The 20,656-nt window shown below is 35.2% G+C and overlaps 3 protein-coding genes across 9 annotated transcripts; all 3 read right to left on the bottom strand.

The window, feature by feature from the left end:
* Positions 1 to 98: 98 nt before the first annotated feature.
* On the bottom strand, positions 99 to 4,100 carry LOC147520174 (uncharacterized). 3 transcript variants are annotated; one of them, XR_015212514.1, is made up of 5 exons: positions 3,105 to 4,079; positions 2,793 to 2,993; positions 1,623 to 1,727; positions 633 to 753; positions 99 to 474 (listed from the first exon to the last, which is right to left on the bottom strand). XR_015212514.1 is itself a non-coding variant. In XM_086591686.1 (3 exons), the coding sequence occupies exons 1-3, from the start codon at positions 3,804 to 3,806 to the stop codon at positions 1,707 to 1,709; spliced, it is 924 nt and encodes a 307-aa protein (XP_086447812.1). In that variant the 5' UTR covers positions 3,807 to 4,079; the 3' UTR covers positions 1,370 to 1,706. The 3 variants fall into 3 exon arrangements, 1 of the variants encoding a protein (XP_086447812.1); XR_015212513.1 differs by lacking the exon at positions 633 to 753 and having other exon boundaries at positions 3,105 to 4,100; XM_086591686.1 differs by lacking the exons at positions 99 to 474; positions 633 to 753 and having other exon boundaries at positions 1,370 to 1,727.
* A 1,457-nt stretch (positions 4,101 to 5,557) lies between these two features.
* On the bottom strand, positions 5,558 to 8,576 carry P4H5 (2-oxoglutarate (2OG) and Fe(II)-dependent oxygenase superfamily protein). Of its 5 annotated transcripts, XR_015212510.1 has the most exons (9): positions 8,208 to 8,515; positions 8,048 to 8,132; positions 7,650 to 7,747; positions 7,452 to 7,549; positions 6,992 to 7,121; positions 6,602 to 6,789; positions 6,249 to 6,337; positions 5,987 to 6,133; positions 5,558 to 5,906 (listed from the first exon to the last, which is right to left on the bottom strand). XR_015212510.1 is itself a non-coding variant. In XM_086591682.1 (8 exons), the coding sequence occupies exons 1-7, from the start codon at positions 8,405 to 8,407 to the stop codon at positions 6,264 to 6,266; spliced, it is 873 nt and encodes a 290-aa protein (XP_086447808.1). In that variant the 5' UTR covers positions 8,408 to 8,576; the 3' UTR covers positions 5,558 to 6,133; positions 6,249 to 6,263. The 5 variants fall into 5 exon arrangements, 4 of the variants coding, with proteins under 4 accessions (XP_086447808.1, XP_086447810.1, XP_086447807.1 ...); XM_086591682.1 differs by having other exon boundaries at positions 5,558 to 6,133; positions 8,208 to 8,576; XM_086591684.1 differs by having other exon boundaries at positions 5,558 to 6,133; positions 8,048 to 8,129; positions 8,208 to 8,548.
* Positions 8,577 to 9,751: 1,175 nt separating this feature from the next.
* On the bottom strand, positions 9,752 to 16,140 carry LOC147520172 (aconitate hydratase 1). Its single transcript, XM_086591680.1, has 20 exons — positions 15,729 to 16,140; positions 15,565 to 15,657; positions 15,302 to 15,462; positions 15,117 to 15,209; positions 14,857 to 15,042; positions 14,568 to 14,729; positions 14,309 to 14,453; positions 14,033 to 14,175; positions 13,894 to 13,950; positions 13,701 to 13,780; positions 13,528 to 13,603; positions 13,178 to 13,363; positions 12,547 to 12,614; positions 12,339 to 12,457; positions 12,067 to 12,188; positions 11,806 to 11,904; positions 10,933 to 11,412; positions 10,498 to 10,596; positions 10,158 to 10,400; positions 9,752 to 10,064 (listed from the first exon to the last, which is right to left on the bottom strand). Exons 1-20 carry the CDS (start codon positions 15,730 to 15,732, stop codon positions 9,990 to 9,992), a joined length of 2,691 nt encoding a protein of 896 aa, XP_086447806.1. The 5' UTR covers positions 15,733 to 16,140; the 3' UTR covers positions 9,752 to 9,989.
* Positions 16,141 to 20,656: the final 4,516 nt, after the last annotated feature.

Genomic DNA, 20,656 nt, shown 5'->3' with positions numbered 1-20,656 from the left:
AATTTTACTCGGCCCAATTATTTTACATATAAGTTCGTATAAGCTGGCAAGAAAGAATAATAAGAAGAAAGAACTGTGATAGCAGTGCAATGAACATGTAGCTACAACTTAGAAAGAAGTTAATGAATCTAAGAAATAACTTCACAGCAGGAGTATATTAGAATCAAACAATAATAATGGATTCCAACTGCATCAATGCTTATTTAAGTAATCACAAATTCTTAGCGAAAAACTCGGAATCTATTCAGGTGTACAATAATGTCAACCTCCAAGTATGACACGAGCGGTGGTTCAGATCATGCTAGCACAATTTCGGGTTGCTTGGGACTTGCTTTTAAGTTTTTAATACTTCAGCTAACTCCAAACTTCCAATAATAGTTGTCTCGCCGGCTACAACCGATATCAAGACGCAATGAGCTTGAACATAAATACATAATGCAAGTAGACCACGAGATACCATTTAATGGACCACACCTGATAACAAGCAAGCAACACAATTATAGGCATGAAAAATCACAAACCTGAACGTGATTATTCTGTGCAATCAATCCAACTCAGTTCAGACAACCTAGGTGCAATACTATGCAACACAAATTAATTTATATTAATATGATGGCATCCGCAAACACTACCTCCAATAGAACCCTTTCATTTTCATTTATGTGAGGGCTTACTGCAATGCTCTCTGTTTTTTCCAAAGTTCCAATACAAGAGAGTGAAGTACTGCCGTACTGGCCTAAAAGGTTGTACCACCTATGCAGAGGAAGATCAGCAAAAGGAGAACTTTGAGGAAGGCAGAAACATATGGCGCTTCTACGAAAAAGTTAGGACAAATGGCCAGTCAAGACCCATTTCTCGTTAAACAAATAAAAAAAAGTGGCAATTAAGTACATTTAACCTTGTCATCAACAGAAAAGAGGAACCCCCTTGAATGTGTAGGAACCTGGTTGCTAAGAATAGTGCCCTTTGTTCAAACTTTGATAGGCTTGTTGTATATTTCTATTGTGTGCCCTTAGAGAACGTAATCAGGCAGCTGATTACTTGTCCAAAATTTGTGTAAGCAAAAATGATCATGTTTGGATTTTTCCATCCTCCACGAGACTGTAAACTTGATGCTATAGTAAAGGAGGATAAAGATGATCAAATGTACTTGAACATTTTTTCAGTAATGAAAGGTTGAGGCATCCTTAACCCCTAGTCCGCTACCATCTTCTTCAGGAAAATATAAAAATAAAAAATTATCATGCAACTTCTCATAGTGAAACGGAAAATAAACAGATACATTTTTTATGAAATTTCTAAAAATCACTTAAGTACTGCAACTATAAATGGAATACGTAACATCAAATATGGCAACACAAGCTCTGTATCACACCAAAACCAATATTACTAGCAAATCCAGTAAAACAAGTGACGAGATTCATGCCAAACCAATTACATATCAATTTTGATGTTCTTCCAGGTATGAAGCATCAGGGTGGTATTTAAATTAAATTCGTTAACATGAAAATGTAAAACAAAGGAAGGAAATAAGGTACGTATACAAAACCATAAACGAGAAAACAAAGTCCAAGATCTCATGTTATTTTTTCCTTTCCTCAGAAACAAAATGTGAATTATACCTCTTGCACCCGAATTAGGGAAAGATCATGAAACATCTGTAATACAACTATGCAAGCCAATTCTGCTAAGCTCTTCGACATCCATCATTTTTGTTTTTCTGCTGCCTGTTAAACCAATGTGATAAGACCAATTAGAATGAGCAATAAGAGAATGAGCATTTCCAATAAAAGTAAGAGATTGGGCAATGATGACAAACATAGATTGTGTAATACAGAAAGGAAAACAAAACCATTCTCTTTGTTGTAATGTTCAAGAAGCAAGTATGCAAGTGGCATACAGGTGGGTTAGTTTCTTAGTGAGGATCTCCAGTCTAAAATTAAGACTTGGATGCTACCTGGGAAATTCACTTTCTGAAAGTTATACAATGAACAAAACCCAATATAAACCTTCACCCCTCATATACATGAATTACGAATGTCATATTTAATATCAAGTATCATAGGCAAGAAATAACATACAAAAACGTTGCTACACAAATCATCTCTTGGAATTCCCACTTCCTGCCATCCCTAAATCTTATCTATATTTCTACTTTCTAGATGTCGGACACACTTTGATGCACTTCATCGCCACTTCTTCCGAAACTAACCAGTAACCATGTCATCTCCGGAATTGTATGATAACATATTCATCAAAATGTGAAATATTTTCTGTAACTAATTTGTAAATTACTGGGTTGCAAAACCTAAGAAACCATTTTATCTTAAACAAATTCAATTTTCAATTTAAATCAATTTCTTTTCAAATATAATTTAACTAGATATTAGTAAGTATAAAGGTACACGAATTGCCATGTACAAAAATTTGGAATTGCTCGTTGTATTCGAAATATGGGTGATATGTGGCAACTCATTTACTTTGAACCAGCAACATTTGGTGTATCAACAAAAGGGTGAAAGATGGATATGCCAGAGCAGCAGGGAAAAAATCATTTTCTGTAATGACCATTAGTTCCTAGTAGTATATGATACTGCAACCACACAGTTCATAAAATTGCTCAATAACAACTTTGTATTTCAAGAGGAAACCTATTATTTTGTCGCTTTCTATTTTACTAAAGTAACACTTACACTTCCTATATCACATAACAAGGCACTACAAATATAAGGATATTGAAATTCCAAAGAGCATTATAATGTTACAATCATTCCTAAGTATCATATTCATACCTTCATAAGCTTATCCAGAATTGAAGCTTCTTTAGCCTGATATGATGCACCAACAAGATTGTTTGCCACCGGAATATAAGGTTCAGGTTCCACATGCCTTGGAGGAAAAACAGATGAACCCTCAACCGGTGCAGCTTTATTGAGAGGCATAACAAGCAAAGGATTCTTAAGATCCCCACATACACTCCCCATAGCAAATACCTAACAAATATCACAACATCAACAGAAGAACCATCATTTAACACTGTGACTAATAGCACATAAACTAGATTAAAAATAAAAAATATCAAGACTGAGATAAAAAAACCTTACCGCTGAATCCTTATTTGCCATAACAACAAGCGCAGACCTCGTTCTCCTTTTCTTATTAGATCGAATAACAACATCTTCAACTTCACCAAACTCCTTAAACAACTCCTTCAATCTCTCAGCACTATAAGCATCCTCATTCCCTTCCCAAGAAACTTTCAAAACCTTCTCACCATCCAAACCATTATTCCCATTTCCACCTCTCTTCTCCCCCTCCGGCTCGCTTCTCTTCCTCCCCGCCATTCCACTCTTCTTCGCATGCATAGCCCGAATTCTCTCAACCTCTTCTCTAAACCTCCTCGCAATTCTCTCTTCCTCTTCTCTAGCTTTCCCCACCGGATCCACCGCAAACGAAGCCCGCTCTCGTTCTTCAAGATCATTCATCATGGTCCGCCTTTTCACACCATATGTAGCTTCACGTTGTTGTTTCTCGCGTTCGTATTGAACCTGACGTTGTCTTTTTCCGCGCCTAACGCGTAGAAGATCGTCGTATAGCTTCCTAGCTGCTTCATCTTTGAGAATCTTGTATGAAGCACTTAGAGTTTTGAACTCGGTGGCTGCATTTGGATTGTTGAGATTCTTGTCTGGATGTATTTTTAGGGATTTCTTCTTGTATGCTGTTTTGATTTCGTCTAGGGTTAGTTTTGAACCCTCTTCTCCTGATGGTAATCCTAGAATTTCATAGTGATCTATTTCTATCTCCATCCTCGGTTTTTTTCTCTTTGAATTGGCGTTTCTAGTTTCTACTAAAAACTAAAAAGGAAAACTCAGTAATGGTATCGAATTAATAGAGACAAGTAGAATTATGAATCCAACACTAGAAGGAAAGAAAGATATAAAACAAACTAAAACCCTAATATTAACAGATGCAAATAAACATATAAATGTTTAGAGAGAGAGAGAGAGAGAGAATATATAAGAAAAAGAGAACTGACCAGTGATGGTGCCACGAACAAAATCACACAACCGACATACGAAGTTTACTGATAACTTTCTAACTCAACTGGCCTATCGCGATATTTTGCTAAACTTTCCGAAATATTACGTAAATTAACGCATTTTACGAAAAATATGAGCAGCGGAATTCTCGGCAGTGGGACTAGGGGTGTCAAGTTTGTCAACGTCGGGTTCTGGTCCGGTTTATAGTGTTGTAAGAACCAAGAACTATTTAATTTTACAGTTCTGATTCTTGTTACAGTTCTTTACGGTTCTTAAAATTGTGAAACCAATACCCATAACTATCGGTTCTCAGTAGGTATTTCCGGTTCTGGTTCTTAAGATATTTACTATTTACACTATTTTTTATTAATTTTATTAAAAAATGTGTACTAAAAACACAAAAATACCGTAGGAACGAATCATTTTTTAAATATTCATATAAGTAATTATGTCATTCAATAATAAGTTAAATAAAATTATATATTTAAGATTGTAAATTATTTTTTTATATTATTTATAACATTAAATACTATAAAAACTATATATTACACTAATAAATAAAATTTAGTAATATATAAATGAACGTTTTGAGTTTTTATATTCTTTATTTCGATATTTTTTATGTTAAAAATACGATAACATTTGATTCCGACATTCAGTTCCGATTCTATATGGTCTGGTTTTTTTAGTACACATTTTTTTCTAAAATAGAAACCGAAACCATAATTTTTTCTACAGTTCCAGTTTCAATTCCGGTTAAACAGGTAACCATTGACAGTTTTGACACCCTGTTGGGCGTGTAAGTGGTACAACTGTTGGGCTTGTTGCACAGTTTACACCCCAACTCACGAATGCTATCCTTCTTCTCCTCACTATTTCATTATTTTGCGTAAGTGGAACATATAAAGTTTACTCACTGAATGGATCTGACAGTGAGGAACAAGTCCAACTTCTTAAATTAAATAACTACACACTCCTTCCACGAGCAGAAGTCTGTCTCCTCTCTTCACAGAAGCAGTGTGGAGTGAATAAACTTATCCATAACATGAAGTACTAGCAAACTCCCACTTCACCAGACTCTTGCCCATGAATAGAGCTAGTTTGTTGCTTTAAAGCTATCAGGTAGGTGATGGTATCAAAACTGAAGAAGACATAGAAGACACATAGAACATGTAAACCTCAAACCCAAGACACTTGTTGCCAAATCTCACTTTATCCGTGCTTAAGATAGCAATGGCACTTTTTTGGGGACAGAAAAGCTGATGTGTCACAATTTTTTTTGGCAATGCATTGATGATGCTCTATGTAAACTCTTAGTAAGTTGGACATGTCTTACCCAAGTCGAAAAATCTTTCCCAGGTTTCTACGGTTAGTTGGACGACACAGTATATCCCAGTGCATCCATCGAAGGGTCAAGCATCAGGGTTGAAACCAAGGTTTGATAAAGAACCCAAATTGGGAATTAAACGCCAGTAATAAAGAAAATAAGAATAAATAAAAATAATAAATGCTTGTCATTGTAAAGAAGCTCGGTTTAAATATAATACTTGTTGATAGCTTTCGCTTACAGAATGTGGTATTTCTACAGAATGTTAGTATCTGGATATCTTAATACATGCATAAACTGCTAAAAAGAAACAAAGGTATCACAGGACATTGCGAACCAATCACAATGTCTAAGCTGTTGCTGGTGAGATTTAGAAGTTAGTCTATCAAAACTGAAGGCGTGAAGGAACCCGGACCATCAGTGTCAAATATAAACCTGACTTTTGCAAACCAAGCGAAGCTCTAGTTGGTATTGGAACGGCCGAACGGTAGTTCGCACACCAAAATGGTAGCCCGCATGATATGACCGTTTAATGTAAACTGGCAAAAGAAAAAAGTTTATCATCAAGAGGAAGAACAGTAATGGCGCATTTAAGTGATGGAAACTGTTGCTGCACAACCTATTCTTTACAAAATGTATTTCTTCAATAATATTGCCAGTGACTATATGATATATCACATGCCCTGGTACATCAGAGTATATGCAACTCGATGTCTTGCTTGCGTAACTCGTATAATTTACCAAAAACACCATAAAAGATAGCGGGCTGTCAGAAATTACAGGGTGCAGTCAGAAAAAATTCATACTTGTAGGTTTATTAGAAAACAACAATCATATTGTGTTAGTTAATTAGACGTATACACATTTTTTAAAGCCGGCACCTTGAGTTTAGACCATTAAACCTTGTACTCGTCGACACGAATCCACTTTGTAGATGACCACTTGTTGCCCTTAATCACAGGGCATCCACCTGGAATTTAGCCATAACACAAATGCAGGTACATAGTGGATAATTAGGAGAGAGGAAACTCATTTCACAACATGATAGAAAGCTTGAAGACTACTTCACATAACAGAAATGCAAGGAGACGGTTATTATAAATTCTACGTGAAGGACACAAATAATGATGGATGATGAGCTTCTATTTCAAAGAAGGGTCCTAAGAGAATGCATGATTACAGTTGTACACTGAACCTTAAGACTTTTATTTGCAATGGAACAAAAAAAAAATACCATGCAAACTTGAAGGATCTAGAGTAGCATCAGGCCACATGCTCCAGAACAGTAAAGCATCTCCCATCTTTGGCTTTACAGAAAGGCCTTTCTTCCCACATTCAGATAATTCATTCCACCAAGGAACAGAACTGAAGTTCCCTTTGGCAGCAGGAAACACTGTCTCTCCTCCTTCTTCAACGTCCGAGCTGTTTCAATAGGGAAATACAAAGAAACATGAGGGAGGACTACTTAGCCTGTTGGGCTGCTTTACTTTTAATGTTCTGGTGTTTGTAGGCCTTTTCATCCTGCTTTCTTATGATATTTCTTTTACCCAGCAATAAAAAAAAAAAAAAAAGGGGTGTTCAACTGAATGGTAAGTTTTGCAAGTTAAGTGGGAATTATTCTTACAGATACATCAATATTGTAGCTATCCGCTGGCCTCCATTCCTAGTGTTAAATTCATCATTGAAGTAATCAAAGTGAGGTTCATATTTCTGTCCAACTTCATAGTGAAGAATTTGAAGCCCTTCCCCATGCTCTGTGAATCATTAAGAGACAAATAGAAGATCACGCAAACTTAACAATAAATAAAGAGTGACTATGAAATAACACTACAAGAGAAAGCAAAGATACAGACATTCAGTAACTCTTACAGAGAAGTGTATAAGATTTAAGACCATAAAAGAATAAATATTATGACGAGCAATCAAAATATAACCAGCTGTCTTTACAATGGTGAGTTTGTTTTAAAACATCAAAACTCGAACACTTTGTACAAAAATATCATAGCACCACCAGCTATTATTTCCCACATGTAGAAGTTATCAAAATATCTAAAGGTTGGCATAATAATTCTCTGACCACATACCGACAGGCAAGAAGGTGAAATCTGATATCCTTTTCTCAATGTTTCTGATGATTTTATCCCGGCCCCTCTTTAGAAACGTTCCAGAACTAGTCCGCACCCTACAAAACAAAACTAAAATAATAAGTATCTTAATAAAAGCTATGAAATCTAAACCATTTTCACTTAAGTAAAGAGGAAGAAAAGGTAGTAAATTCAAACCTGCTGTCTTTACTCTGACCAGTTGCGCTATCAACAACCGTTGACTTCTCCATGTGAGGCTTGGCCAGATTTATTAAGTACTCACATTCATCTTTAGACTGCTCAGAAAGTAGCAGAAGTAAAAAAAAAAATTGTGGGCAAGCACATAATATGAGCACAACATACTTGCAGAACGCCAGAAACTATCATATATGAACCTTAGACTTGAAAGGAAAAAAAAAACACATATAACAAGTATATACACTATACTATAAGATAATATATTAGTTACATGATATCATTAATGATGTAAGATTTTTCCTAGAAAATCTATGTTTTTCATGTTGGATTGTCTGAGGCCTTAAGATATTCATCCACTATTGGTAACAATAAATCATCCAACCTGAAATTAAGCTCACCAAGAAATTATGATAAATAAAAGCTCTAGGCTCCCAAGAAATAATCTCAGTCCAATGATCTTCTCTCCCATCAATCTCAGCACTTCTGTTACAAAACAAAGGAGATCAATAACAAGACATTTCATTTGAAGTGAGATAAGATTTGGAAATTATATTACACCTGTCTGAAGTCTTACGCATAAAGGAACTTAGATCATTAGCTTTAGACGAAGCATCTGATGTAGTTGGAAGAGAAAGAATGCCCAGAGAAAGAAGCATTAAAAGAACGAGAGAGAGTGTTAGAAGTAAAGCGAATGCAAGTGTGCACGTAGATAATTTCTTGTTTTGCATTCGTGAATATCTACTATTGCTTCTTGCCATTGTTTGATTTTTTTTTTTTTTTTTTTTTTTTAGATCTGGTTAGGTGGTGTGTGTCTGTGGTAGAAAAAATAGAGGAAGTAACGTTTACATTTCATTTCTCATAGAAATATATAAAATGCGACATTTCAAGAAGACTGTTATGTTTCTTTGGAGTCAGCAGTAGTAGTACAAAATGGCTTGGGCAAGGATGCGGCGAAGTATGTGGGAATTCACTTTACGTGAACGGTTGCACAGACGAATAAAACACTCGATTTGAACTTTCAAGGAGGGGAGGGTTTCTAGAGATATATTTTATGGTAAACAAATTTAAAATTTTAGGCTATTTATAAATTTCGGATTAGACTAATATTTGTAAATATGATTTTCTAACTATTCTAAATATTGTCACGAATAATAAAAAAATTATAAATTTCTAAACTTGTCCAATATAGTATCAAAAATAGAGATATATTTTATGGTAAACAAATTTAAAATCTGATGCCATTTATAAGTTTCGAATTAGACTAATATTTGTAGATATGATTTTCTAACTATTCTAAATATTGTCACAAAAATTATAAATTTCTAAATTTGTCCAATATAGCATCAAAAACAGTGAAATTGAATTGTCTACAATTAGCCCAATTTTGTAAATTGTTAACTACATTTGGAAGTTTAGAATTTTTTTATTTTTTTGATTATTTGTGACAATGTTTAGAATAATCAGGAGATCATATTTACAAAAAATTAGCCTAATTTGAAACTTATAAATTCCTTAACGATTTTGAGTTTGTTTATGTGTGTTAAGATAAAATATGTCTCTAGAACCCCTCCCTTCACATATATCGCGAGATTTTAGAAATTTGCACCATACTCTGCTGTGTCGGTATAATCAATATGGTTACTAGTTAGTTGGTTCGAGTAGCTCAGATTTTAGGGCGTTAGGTCTTGATGAGTTGATTAATGCACTTTTATATAGGCTAAACCTTTTAGCATGTGGTGTGTTCTCTCGTTTTTTTATGTTAAGGCATTCATCCCAATCGAAGTGCTAATTGACAAGATGTGCTCCTCGTTGTAGAAAGCAGAAACCGTGACACGAATCTTTTCTGCATTATCAATCAATATTAAATGAATAAATCTATCCCCGCCGATTATGCTGAGTTTCATTAAAAAAACAAAAGTCGCAAGCATAGCAACAATCTTCTACTGTCTGTTTATTGCCGACTAATGATGTCTTTTTATTGAAAAATGAAAAGAAAAAAAGGCTACTCTGTCTACTCCAAGAGTCCATGTTGCGTAATCAATTTTGAAGTCTATTCCTGTTTTTCAGCCAATTAAACCTGGTTAAAATGGAACAACAAATGATGGTAAACAAAATTTACAACATTTACAGGTTATTTGATAAATGTAGCCTCTCCATGTCTAGCAGTTCTACAACCACCTTTTATTTTCTTCCTCACATTCCAAATTAATAGTCCAATAATACCCCACAACAGGATCAAACCGATCAACAGAAAAGCAAATGAAAATTCAGAAGCTACACACACATCTACTATACCATTACACAGAACAGACTAATACCATTACACAGAACAGACTAATCTTAATTATTTGCTTTGATCAAATTCCTGATCACGTATTGAAGAATACCCCCTTGGTCAAAGTACGTCAGTTCTACCTGTTTCAAGATTAGAATCAGGATAGAATAAGTGGAAGAAACTTTGGGTATTACCATAATAAGACTAAAAGCCGTTAATTGAGTTGCTCTTACCTCAGTATCAAATCGGACAGTACAAGTGAATGACTTGCCATTATCTGTAACAACAGTCACATCCTGACCAGGTCTTATTTCACTTACACTGCTTGGTAGGTCAATGGTGTAGCGTTCATAGCCAGTCAAACCAAGAGTCTCTGCATCTTCGCCAGCCTTAAAACAAAGTGGGATAATATTCATACCCACTAGGTTACTTCGATGAATTCGCTCAAAACTCTTTGCAATCACTGCTTTCACACCCTGGATACCAGTATAAAGTTATTTCATGAATGGGGAGTAAATGAGTCATTAAGTAAATTTGAGAACAAGGGAATCAATAGATTGAGACAAGGAGTACCTGCAACATTGGACCCTTGGCAGCCCAATCACGAGAGCTTCCACTTCCATACTCAGCACCAGCTAAGATGATGGTATCATGTCCTTCACTCTTGTACCTCTGTTCAAAACACATAGTGCAACATTTTAACATATGCAGTGTGCTATAAGTTTAAAATAGTGTTAGGTTAAACACCACAAGCCAGCATGGCAACATTGACTGAGCCACAAACTTAAAAACAGGCCCCATCTCCCATACTGAGAAGGGGGCAAAATATAGGCCTAGGATGACCAGTCAAACAACAAGCCCTCTCTGCATGCCCAGTGGTAGTAGTAGGCTGTTTTACAGTATACACACCAGACATCACATATGCACCCAATAAGCATTTTTCAATGAAAGGTACCACGTTCCAAGAAACAAGTAAAATCCTAAAGGAGGAGCAGAGGATATTCTTACCATGGCTGCATCAAATACATACAGTTTCTCCCCAGTGGGAATATGAATTGTTTTGGGGCCAACTTCTCCCTTCAAGAACTTATTCACAAGGCGAATGTTGGCAAAAGTACCCCTTACCATCACCTCATCATTACCACGGCGACTTCCGTAGGAATTGAAGTCTCTCCTATCAACCCCACGTTCCATGAGGTACTTCGCTGCTGGACTATCTCTGTGGATGCTACCAGCAGGAGAAATGTGATCAGTTGTAATACTATCCCCAAAGTTAAGCAAGCAGTAGGCATCCTTCACTCCATGTGGGCCAGGAGGAGACATGGACATGTCCTTGAAATAAGGAGGCTCGTGTATATAAGTAGACGTTGGATCCCAGGAATAGAGTTTGCCTGATGGAACAGACAGTTGATTCCACATTGAATTGCCTTTGGTGATTGCTTCATACGTACCCTTAAACATGTCTGGCAGCACGCTGGATTGCACAACCTGCAAAACCCCAAAAATGGAATTAAGAAAGAAAACTAAAATGCTTGAATCGGGATCTTAAGATTTCTTATGCCCTGCTAGGTTAGTGTGAAAAACTGCAGAGGCAAAATCTTGGTTTGTTATAATGGGATAATGGGTCTGGGTGTGTCTTTCCAAAACATATCCTACAAAATGAGAGCACGGTAACAACAGAATTCCGTCAAAAACTTTGCAGAGGCAAGAATCAAATTTGTTAGGGGCTTCTGCCTACTAAATTCTATTATTTTCTGATGGAAACCATGTACAATAACACAAGCAGACCATTCCTTTGGCAAAACCATTTCAGAATTTAATCTGCAATCTTTTGCATCTCACCAAGCAAGCCTAAAAAGTAGAAACAGTGGAATATCTTACATCTGCCACTTCTTCATTCGATGGCCATATATCCCTGAAAAATATCTCTTTGCCATCTTTGCTTGTCCCTATTGGTTCTTTAGCAAAGTCAATGTCAACCTGCAAAATATTGCATGCGTAAGCATAGAATGAACTCATAAAAAATGAACATCAGACTTTATGCTACAAAGAGGCGCAACATTCTAATCGGCCGTCAGATGCACTTCAGAAACAGCTCATTGATATAAAAGTAAAATTTGATTCAACTAACAAAGCACCTACCGTGCCCGCAAGGGCATATGCAACCACGAGAGGAGGAGAAGCAAGATAATTCGCCCTAGTTAAAGGATGTACACGACCTTCAAAATTCCTATTTCCAGACAAGACAGCTGCAGCCACTATGTCTGAAAGTGGAATATATTTATTAATAAAAAATAGAAAAGGAAAAAATCATAATAAGAGACGGAGCGAGAGGCATAATAGAAAAAATATTAGCACCATGCTAACAATTCCATCAGTTACAAAATGCAAAATGCAGATAAAGTGGCGCTAACCATTCTCAGTAATTGCTGAAGCCACAGATTCGTCTAGATCTCCAGAATTCCCAATGCATGTTGTACACCCATACCCAACAATGTGAAAGCCTAGCTTATTCAAGTACTTCTGCAAACCACTGCAATACAAAATACACAATCAAGATTGCCTCACCAGAAAGGAAATTCTAAAACTAAAAAAATAAGTGCTTATTGAATTTATTAGCACCTCTTGTCCATATACTTCTTAACAACTCCAGAACCTGGAGCAAGACTTGTCTTAATCCACGGCTTAACCTGATATAAGATGTATTAAGCATTGTAACCAAGACTTAACAAGGCAATTTACAACATACGCTGCAAGCAAGTGAAAGCTTTTTGACAAGTTTTCTATTCATCTCTGTCAACCCAATTTTGTGAGACGTGTCACTTCATACCTACTTGTGAATGTTACGTAGATAATATCTCTACTCGGTATTAGACAATAGCTCAGATAACACATCTCATTATTATCAATTTTCGTATGTGAAAATTTGTAACACTTTGTCGATTTTCATATATATAGAAGCTTTAGGTCTGCGTTTTCTTTCTTTCTTTTTCTCTCTGTTTGGGGTTTTCTTTTTCTTATTTGTTCCTTGGGTTGCTGACGGGTTTAAGTGGTAGTCACCTTTGTGCAAGCTGCTCTTGGATTGATGTAATTGGTCCCACTAATTACATTCATAAAATAACTAAAAAAACTAAAACATTTTTTAATAGGTATGAGCGTATGACATATTTATCTCTATCCAAACAACATCAAATTGCATACATGTGATGACATAAATTGATGCCTAAACAAAAACAGAGAGACGAACTCTAACCTCCAGACCCAGTTCACAAGCCTTCTTTGCAACCAAAGCAGCTCCAAGCATGACACTAGGATTAGAGGTATTCGTACAGCTAGTAATAGCAGCTATAACAACATCGCCGTGTCTAATCTTTGTTGGCGTCCCGTGGAATGAAAATTCCGCTACTTTACTTTGAGCTTCTTTTGGTACACCAAATCCCTGTAGTGTCAGAAAACATGTAAGCACTAGGGTATAGTGGCAAAGAAGCCAGCAAAAATCTGTATGATACCATGCTACTACTATATGAAGCTACCCTGTAAGTTGTTTTTAGAAAGTAACATATAATTATGTGAAACCGTAGCAAAATTATGAAATTAATTTACCTTGAACCCAACTTTGCTGTCCAAGCAAGCATGCCAGTCGGTTTTCATTTCACTTAACACAACTCGGTCATGGGGCCTGCCAAGAGTCATAGGGCCAAGAGAAGAGATTGCTGATGAAACTAACCAAAAGTGGTCACTAAAAAACAATGCAACTATAAACAATTTTTTTTCACCTCTTAGGACCTGATACACATGGCTCTACATCCACAAGATTCAATTCTAGATAAGAGGAGTACACCCTCTGAATCTGAGGCTGTGTACATGCAAGAAACCATATGTTAAGAACCTTCATCCATGATCATGCTAGAAAAAATAAATAAATAAATAAAAATTGTAAGAAGACCAAGCAGTATCAAATAAGTGTACCTCATTGTAATCCACAAACATTTTATTCGCCCGTAGATAGGCCTCTATCATAGAGACCTAAATTTTGAACAAAAAAAAAAGTTGGTCAATATGGGATAAAATCATAATACAGATCATCTAGCAATAATAAAGGACTCACAGTATCATCACTTCTTCCAGTTAACTTCAAGTATTGAAGAGTAACATGATCAACAGGGAAAAATCCCATGGTTGCTCCATACTCAGGAGACATATTTGCAATTGTAGCACGATCAGCCAATGAAAGCTTACTCATGCCTTCCCCTGTGTACAAGTTGTGCCCAATTATATAAATTAGACAGAGATAAATATAGTACCAGACATCAAAAAGAATCAACATGGACAAAAGCACTTAAATAGGACTAAAACATAAATTGAACGTAAACACGTAACTTACCATAGAACTCCACAAATTTTCCTACAACACCATGCTTTCGAAGCATCTGGGTGACTGTCAAAACCAAATCTGTGGCTGTTACACCATCCTTCAGATTACCTGTCAATTTAAATCCAACAACTCCAGGAAGAACCATGCTCATTGGCTGCAAGGAAAATAAATGTTAACTAAGAAACATGAATGATACATTGATACCAAGTAGGTAGTTTCTTTCGCTTGGATATACATAAATATAAAGCTCAGAGCAATGTAATAGTACCTGGCCGAGCATTGTAGCTTCTGCTTCTATTCCACCAACTCCCCAACCAGCAACGCCCAACCCATCTATCATAGTTGTGTGTGAATCAGTTCCTACTACACTGTCAGGGTAAAGCATGCCGCCTGAGTTGAACACTACGCGGCCAAGGTATTCTAAGTTCACCTGAAAAAAATTCATAATAATAATAAATAAAAGAATAAGTGAAACAAATAAAAAATTGCAGAGTTAAGAAAACTAGTGAAAATGCTACTCTCATGCTCATCAGAACTTTAAACAATAATATATAAACCTGATGGACAATCCCAGAGCCTGGAGGAACAACAAGCATGTTATGGAATGCTTGAGACCCCCACTTCAGAAAACCAAATCTTTCTTTGTTACGTTGGAATTCAAGCTCCATATTCAACTGTACTGCATTTTCTGATCTAGCCACATCAACCTGCACCGAGTGATCAATAACCAAATCTACAGGTACCTGCAAACACGCCAATTATTCATCTTAGATTCCAATTGTAACAACATTTAACTAAACACATGACTGCTGCTTACCAACGGGTTAATCTTGTCAGAATCGCTGCCAAGTTTGTTCATGGCATCTCGCATACACGCTAAATCAACTACGGCTGGAACACCGGTGAAATCCTAAACCCAGAATCACAATACGATAATATTAAACGACAAACATTTGACTAATTCTTTAGAGAAAACCAATTAATGTAACCCTTTCTAATTACCTGTAGAAGTACTCGAGCAGGCTTAAACGGAATTTCTACTTGTTTAGGAGAAGTATTCTCCCAATCAATAATCTTCTCCACGTCATTCGACTTGACTTGAAATTCATCACAATTACGAATCGCAGATTCTAGAAGAATCTTGATCGAATAAGGCAGCTTATCTGCGAAAAACTCAGTACATATTAAACCAGATCAAAAAAAAAATCTACACGTAAACTCATCAAGTCAACAGCTCAAAATTAAAAATCAACTTAGCTACTCACCAACTCTGGGATCATCAAGTGCAGGTAAACTATAATACTTCCCAAACTCACCGCCTCCAGGTTTCTCAAGTGTCCTCAATATACTCTCGTAAGCTAAAAACAAAAACAAGTCAGATCAAAACAAGTCAGATCAAAACAAATGATTAGAGATAAAAGTATATTACCCATAGTAGTAAATCGACGTTGAAATCGTTGGATACCAAGTGATGAAGATCGAAGAATAATGAAAGTTTAAAAAAAATGGCGCGAGAATGATCTAGAGTTAGTAGAGTTGTTTGGAGAGGTGTGGGGTGGGTGAGATTGGGATTGAATTGATAATGATGAAGGAGGGAAGAGAGAGAAAAATAGTTTGAAGAAAGAGACGAAGTTCTAATATAGTGGGTTGTTGTTTTTGCTGATGACAATGGGATTAATATTGTTTTTTGTTTTATTTATTCTTGGAGAATTAATAGAGTCGTTTGTCTAGGTGGTCAGCGACACTGTTGCCACCTTTCACTCTTTGAGCCCTTTTTTTTTTTTTTTTACGGCTAAACCAGAGTTCCGGGAACGTGTGGTAATACATATACCGAGACTACCAGCTTTAGGGCCAGCTTTTTTGTGTCGAACTAATGGGAAGTGTGATTACTCGTACGTTATTCGTTGACTAGCATTAGTGCAAGTGGTCTGCACGTGGAAAAAAGACTTTCTAAAAAAATGTGATAATATATAGTTGAGTATTTAAAACTTAAGAAGACTTTTTTTTTTTTATGACTAGTATACTGCGTGGCAGTGGAGAGTGAGCAGTGGGGAGAGAGAGAGTTGAGTGATGTGGGGGGAGAGAAAGAGATGGGTGAAAGAGAAAGGTATTTGGGCAAAAAAATAAAATAAAAGAGAAGATGAGGACAGACATTGTCTCGCATCCTCCCTTCTCCCAAAAATCGTTCGCTCCGCTCACTCGATTACAAATGCTTTTGATTCCTGATAGGACTAATACTTACTTACACGTGTCTCATTAATGCATTTAATATGGAAATTGTAAAAAAGGGTTTTACAAAAGCTAGGTAGAGTTAGTTAGATAAAAGCCCTCTGTATATGCACGTAACTTATACTAAACCATAGGCTATAAATGGAAAGTAAAAAATAAATTACAATGTTGTCCCCTTGTTTGCCAACGTTTTTTGTTTTGTCTCAACATGTAGTAAGGGTTTTTTTATAAATTTTTATTTATTATAAAATTGATCAGACAATTGGATTATCATATTTTGCAGTGTAATAAACAATTACATTCTAACACTACTTCAAAGCTGATTTTTTTTTTTTTTTTTTTTTTTAACAAACATCTACTCGGTAAAAAAAAATGATGGAAGATCACTAAGATATTGGTGTAGCTCAATAAAACTAACTACACCATTTTTTTCATATGATTTTATGGTATTTCTAGATAACCCAAACAAATTGTTTAGCTATATGTGTTCAAATAGTATGTAATAATATATAGATATGGGTACTATCACTATCTTAAATAGTATCTTTGTATAACTCCGAACAACAATCCATTTACCCAATGCCGTCAGATGAGTCTCAAGTTTTCTTCCTACCACAATCCGTTTTCTAAAGGGAATGTGATTATATATAACGTTCATTATTTAAAAGTTAATAAAACCTTTTTTTTTGAGGATGCATTTTTTGGATTTACTGATAGTAGTAATAATTACTGACATATGTTGCATTAATGTATTTAAAATGGAAATTACGAGCAGTGTCTTCTGAGGAAAAGAAGTAAGTATTTCAATAACAAAACATATTGGCTAAAAAATATAATGACATGGTTTAATATCTTTACTGAATTTAAAACAGTGATATGTTAAACATTAAACATACATTTGTTTAGGTCTAGACACCTAAAGCCACTTTCCATAAAAGGAGTAAAATACAAATAATTACTGTTAACAGTAAAACTTTTACTGCATCTCCAATCTCGTTTTCCTCAACATCAAATCTGTTGGACATGGTTGTTACTGTTGTTAAAGGAAAAAATAACAAAAGTTAAATAAATTAATCATACGTTAGTTTGATGCCAATTCCAACAATTATGAAGTATAACGAAATAGTATCTTTAAAAAAAAAACGCAATAGTATTGTAAAGAATGTATAGAAAATCAAACTTAGTTAAATATATATTTAAAAATGATATATATTGTGTGGGAAAATGGCTCAACATGGTCAAGATAACGACTGAGACAAATAAGTCATCTGATTTGTTATTGTTATAATAATTATATAGTTAGTATTATTATGGTTATTATGAAAATTCTTATTTTCTAACTTACAATGTTTGTTTGTTTGTTTTTTTTTTTTTTTTTTTTTTTTTTTTTTTTGATCTTTTAAATTAGTTAACTATTAAGTAAAAAAAAATTCGAAGGTTATGATGATCTGAAATGGAAATCGTATGAAGAAGACAGTATAACAGACGAATAATATATTTAAGGTAGAAACGGCATAAAATAAGCCAAAAAATTTTAAGAGAAGAATTACCTGAGGGGGGTTGGTGGTTGGAATCCACGAGATGCGAGAGGTATGAATACTGTAGTTGAGTCGTGTTCTTAAGAAATTAGAGAAGAAAGAGATAAGGTTAATATGTCAAAGTTAGTCCGTGAGTTGGAGAAAGAGGGGCCCGTACTTTTTTTTGTAAGTCCGTTGGAAATTTTTAATATATCGTGGGCAAAATGAATTTAAATATTTGAAAGGAAACGCTTTAGATTAACGTGACTTATGTAAATCTGATGGGATGTTGGATAGTAAGGGTGGTCAACCTAATGTATGCTATATATCGACATAGTATAATAATATAATTGGATTGTTCATATTCAACTATATTTAATGCGACGTGTCAAAAATCTTCATTTTCATCCAATGAGCAAAAAAAAAATGTTTTTTTTTAAACAAATGTATTATAAAAGGCTACCCATAACTTTTCATAGCAGTTATTTCTTTATATGGTTTTTTTGTGTTAAACTCTTTCTCTTAGGTTGATAAGTTTAACATAAATGGGTGGAGTTGCTTTTCGAACATTTGTAGCAACGGAGGTATTTTAGATAACTTAATTTAAAACTTCATTTGTACAATTCTTTTGTTATTAAATTAGGCACAAAGCTTAATTTAGCTAACAGCACGAGTAAGTACATCAATAAAGACCACATCATGACATGAGTTAAATTATGATATTTGTTTTTGGTTAATTTTTTTTAGATTTGTCAACTTTGTGAGCAAGAAGGCCACACAGTTCAAATCTGTCCTTACCTTAATCGAAGATGCAGGGAAGCAAGCTGCAGAGGTATTATGTATTTGGTTAAGTGTTGGGATCGGTCAAGTAAAGTTGTTGAAATGTGGCTTAAATGTGACTGGGTTGGATGTTTTAGTAAGGATATGCAATTTACTGCTTCAAACCAACCAATGTTGCCAAATGAAAAGAAAATCACCCATGTTGTCAATTGTGATGTTTGTGGTAATGAGTGTTGTTGTCAGATTGATTATACTATTTAAGTTTTTTTGCGTGTCAGGTGTGATGTTAGTGCTATATATATTTTTTGAAGGGCAACGTAAACGTTTATTAAAAGTGTTTATTTGCTTCTGATATAATAATAGATATTACACACAGTATGCAAAGACATAAATTCACACAACAAAAATGTGCCATAACTTCAATATTACACAACTGATACGAATCTTAGAGAAGACAGTTGAGGACCTTTAATTTGCAGCATAATTAGATTACACTGGCCCAGGCGGACGATTATAACGGGGAGGATGTGAAAGAAACGTTGTGACAATAGTGTGAAGTTGTTCTATATGTTGGAGAATTTGTTGTTGAAGGTCTCCTTGGTGCTCGAAAATTTGTCTTTGACTCTCCAAAATTTGTGAGTGGTTTTCTAAGAACTGCGAGTAGCTTTCCATAAATTGTTCCCTGTTCTTCATCAAAGACTATAATACGCCGCTGTAAATCTGTTAATTGTTCATGCATAAATCCTTGACGTGCATACATTGCCTTGATACACCGTGAAGAATATGGATCCCTTCCATGGGATCAACTGTGTATCTTGAGGGGCATTTTCAGCCGGCAATCTATTTGGATCGGAGGTGAGGGAGGGATTCTCGACGGTTTGGAGTCATTGAGAAGTTAGGTTTATGATGAGGAGGACTAATGAGATTGGATGAGGAATATAATTATTGTATGAATCAAAATATAAAAGCGTCGTGCTTTATAGTGGCAAAAAAATAATTAAATATTAAGACATAATTAAAAATGTGGGGACTCTGTAATAATTTTAAGTTGATATCTAGAAGCGTAGGTGGGCTCTAAAGAAAAAGTTGAAGTGTCAAGTAGGTAGAGAAGGTTACTTTCATAATATAGTTTTAAGCCACGTCAAATGTGCAGAACAGATACTAATTTCTGCAGTAACTGTAAGTTATCTCAATCAAGCAATGTGCACATTTTTTTTAATTTAATTCTAATGTATGTATTTGCATGTTCTAGATTGAGGAAATAACATGTAGATGTCTGCCCATAAATAAAAAAAATAACATTATAGAAAGCTTTAAAAACTTAATAGAACGATGCCACATATTTTGCTTAAATTACAAAACAAATTTGGATGGATGGATAAAAAAGTTTGGCCACTATCGATTTGAGCAATTGGTCATCCAAAGCCCATGAGAATCGAATAGTTAACAAAACTAACTTTGCAAAATTGACAATAAGGCAAAGGTTTTGCAGCCTTTGGAAGCCATCAACGTTATACAAAAGCGCACGCCGCCATAGAAAATCTTGTTAAAAGCCCTGTCATCGACAATGTTGGAACTATATATTGTGTAGCAATTCCTGGCAGTAAGTTAATTAAAAAAAAACAAAATGCAATTAAAAAAAAACAGAACTAACTGTAAGTGCATTCTTCGTTTTATGTAAATATAATGCATGTGACATGTATCAAGCAATTTGAGAGCACCATGAGTTACATGTTTGAAGACGCAAAAAAACAAATGCAAGGGTCTATTGACTGACCTTCTTTTTAAAGCAGGGGACTGTTATAGAAGAAGTGCTTGCAATAGTCTCATT

This window comes from Coptis chinensis, chromosome 2 (genome assembly GCF_015680905.1).
Source record: "Coptis chinensis isolate HL-2020 chromosome 2, ASM1568090v1, whole genome shotgun sequence".
Classification (NCBI taxonomy): Eukaryota; Viridiplantae; Streptophyta; class Magnoliopsida; order Ranunculales; family Ranunculaceae; genus Coptis; species Coptis chinensis.
This window is presented reverse-complemented; position numbering and strand designations above follow the sequence as displayed.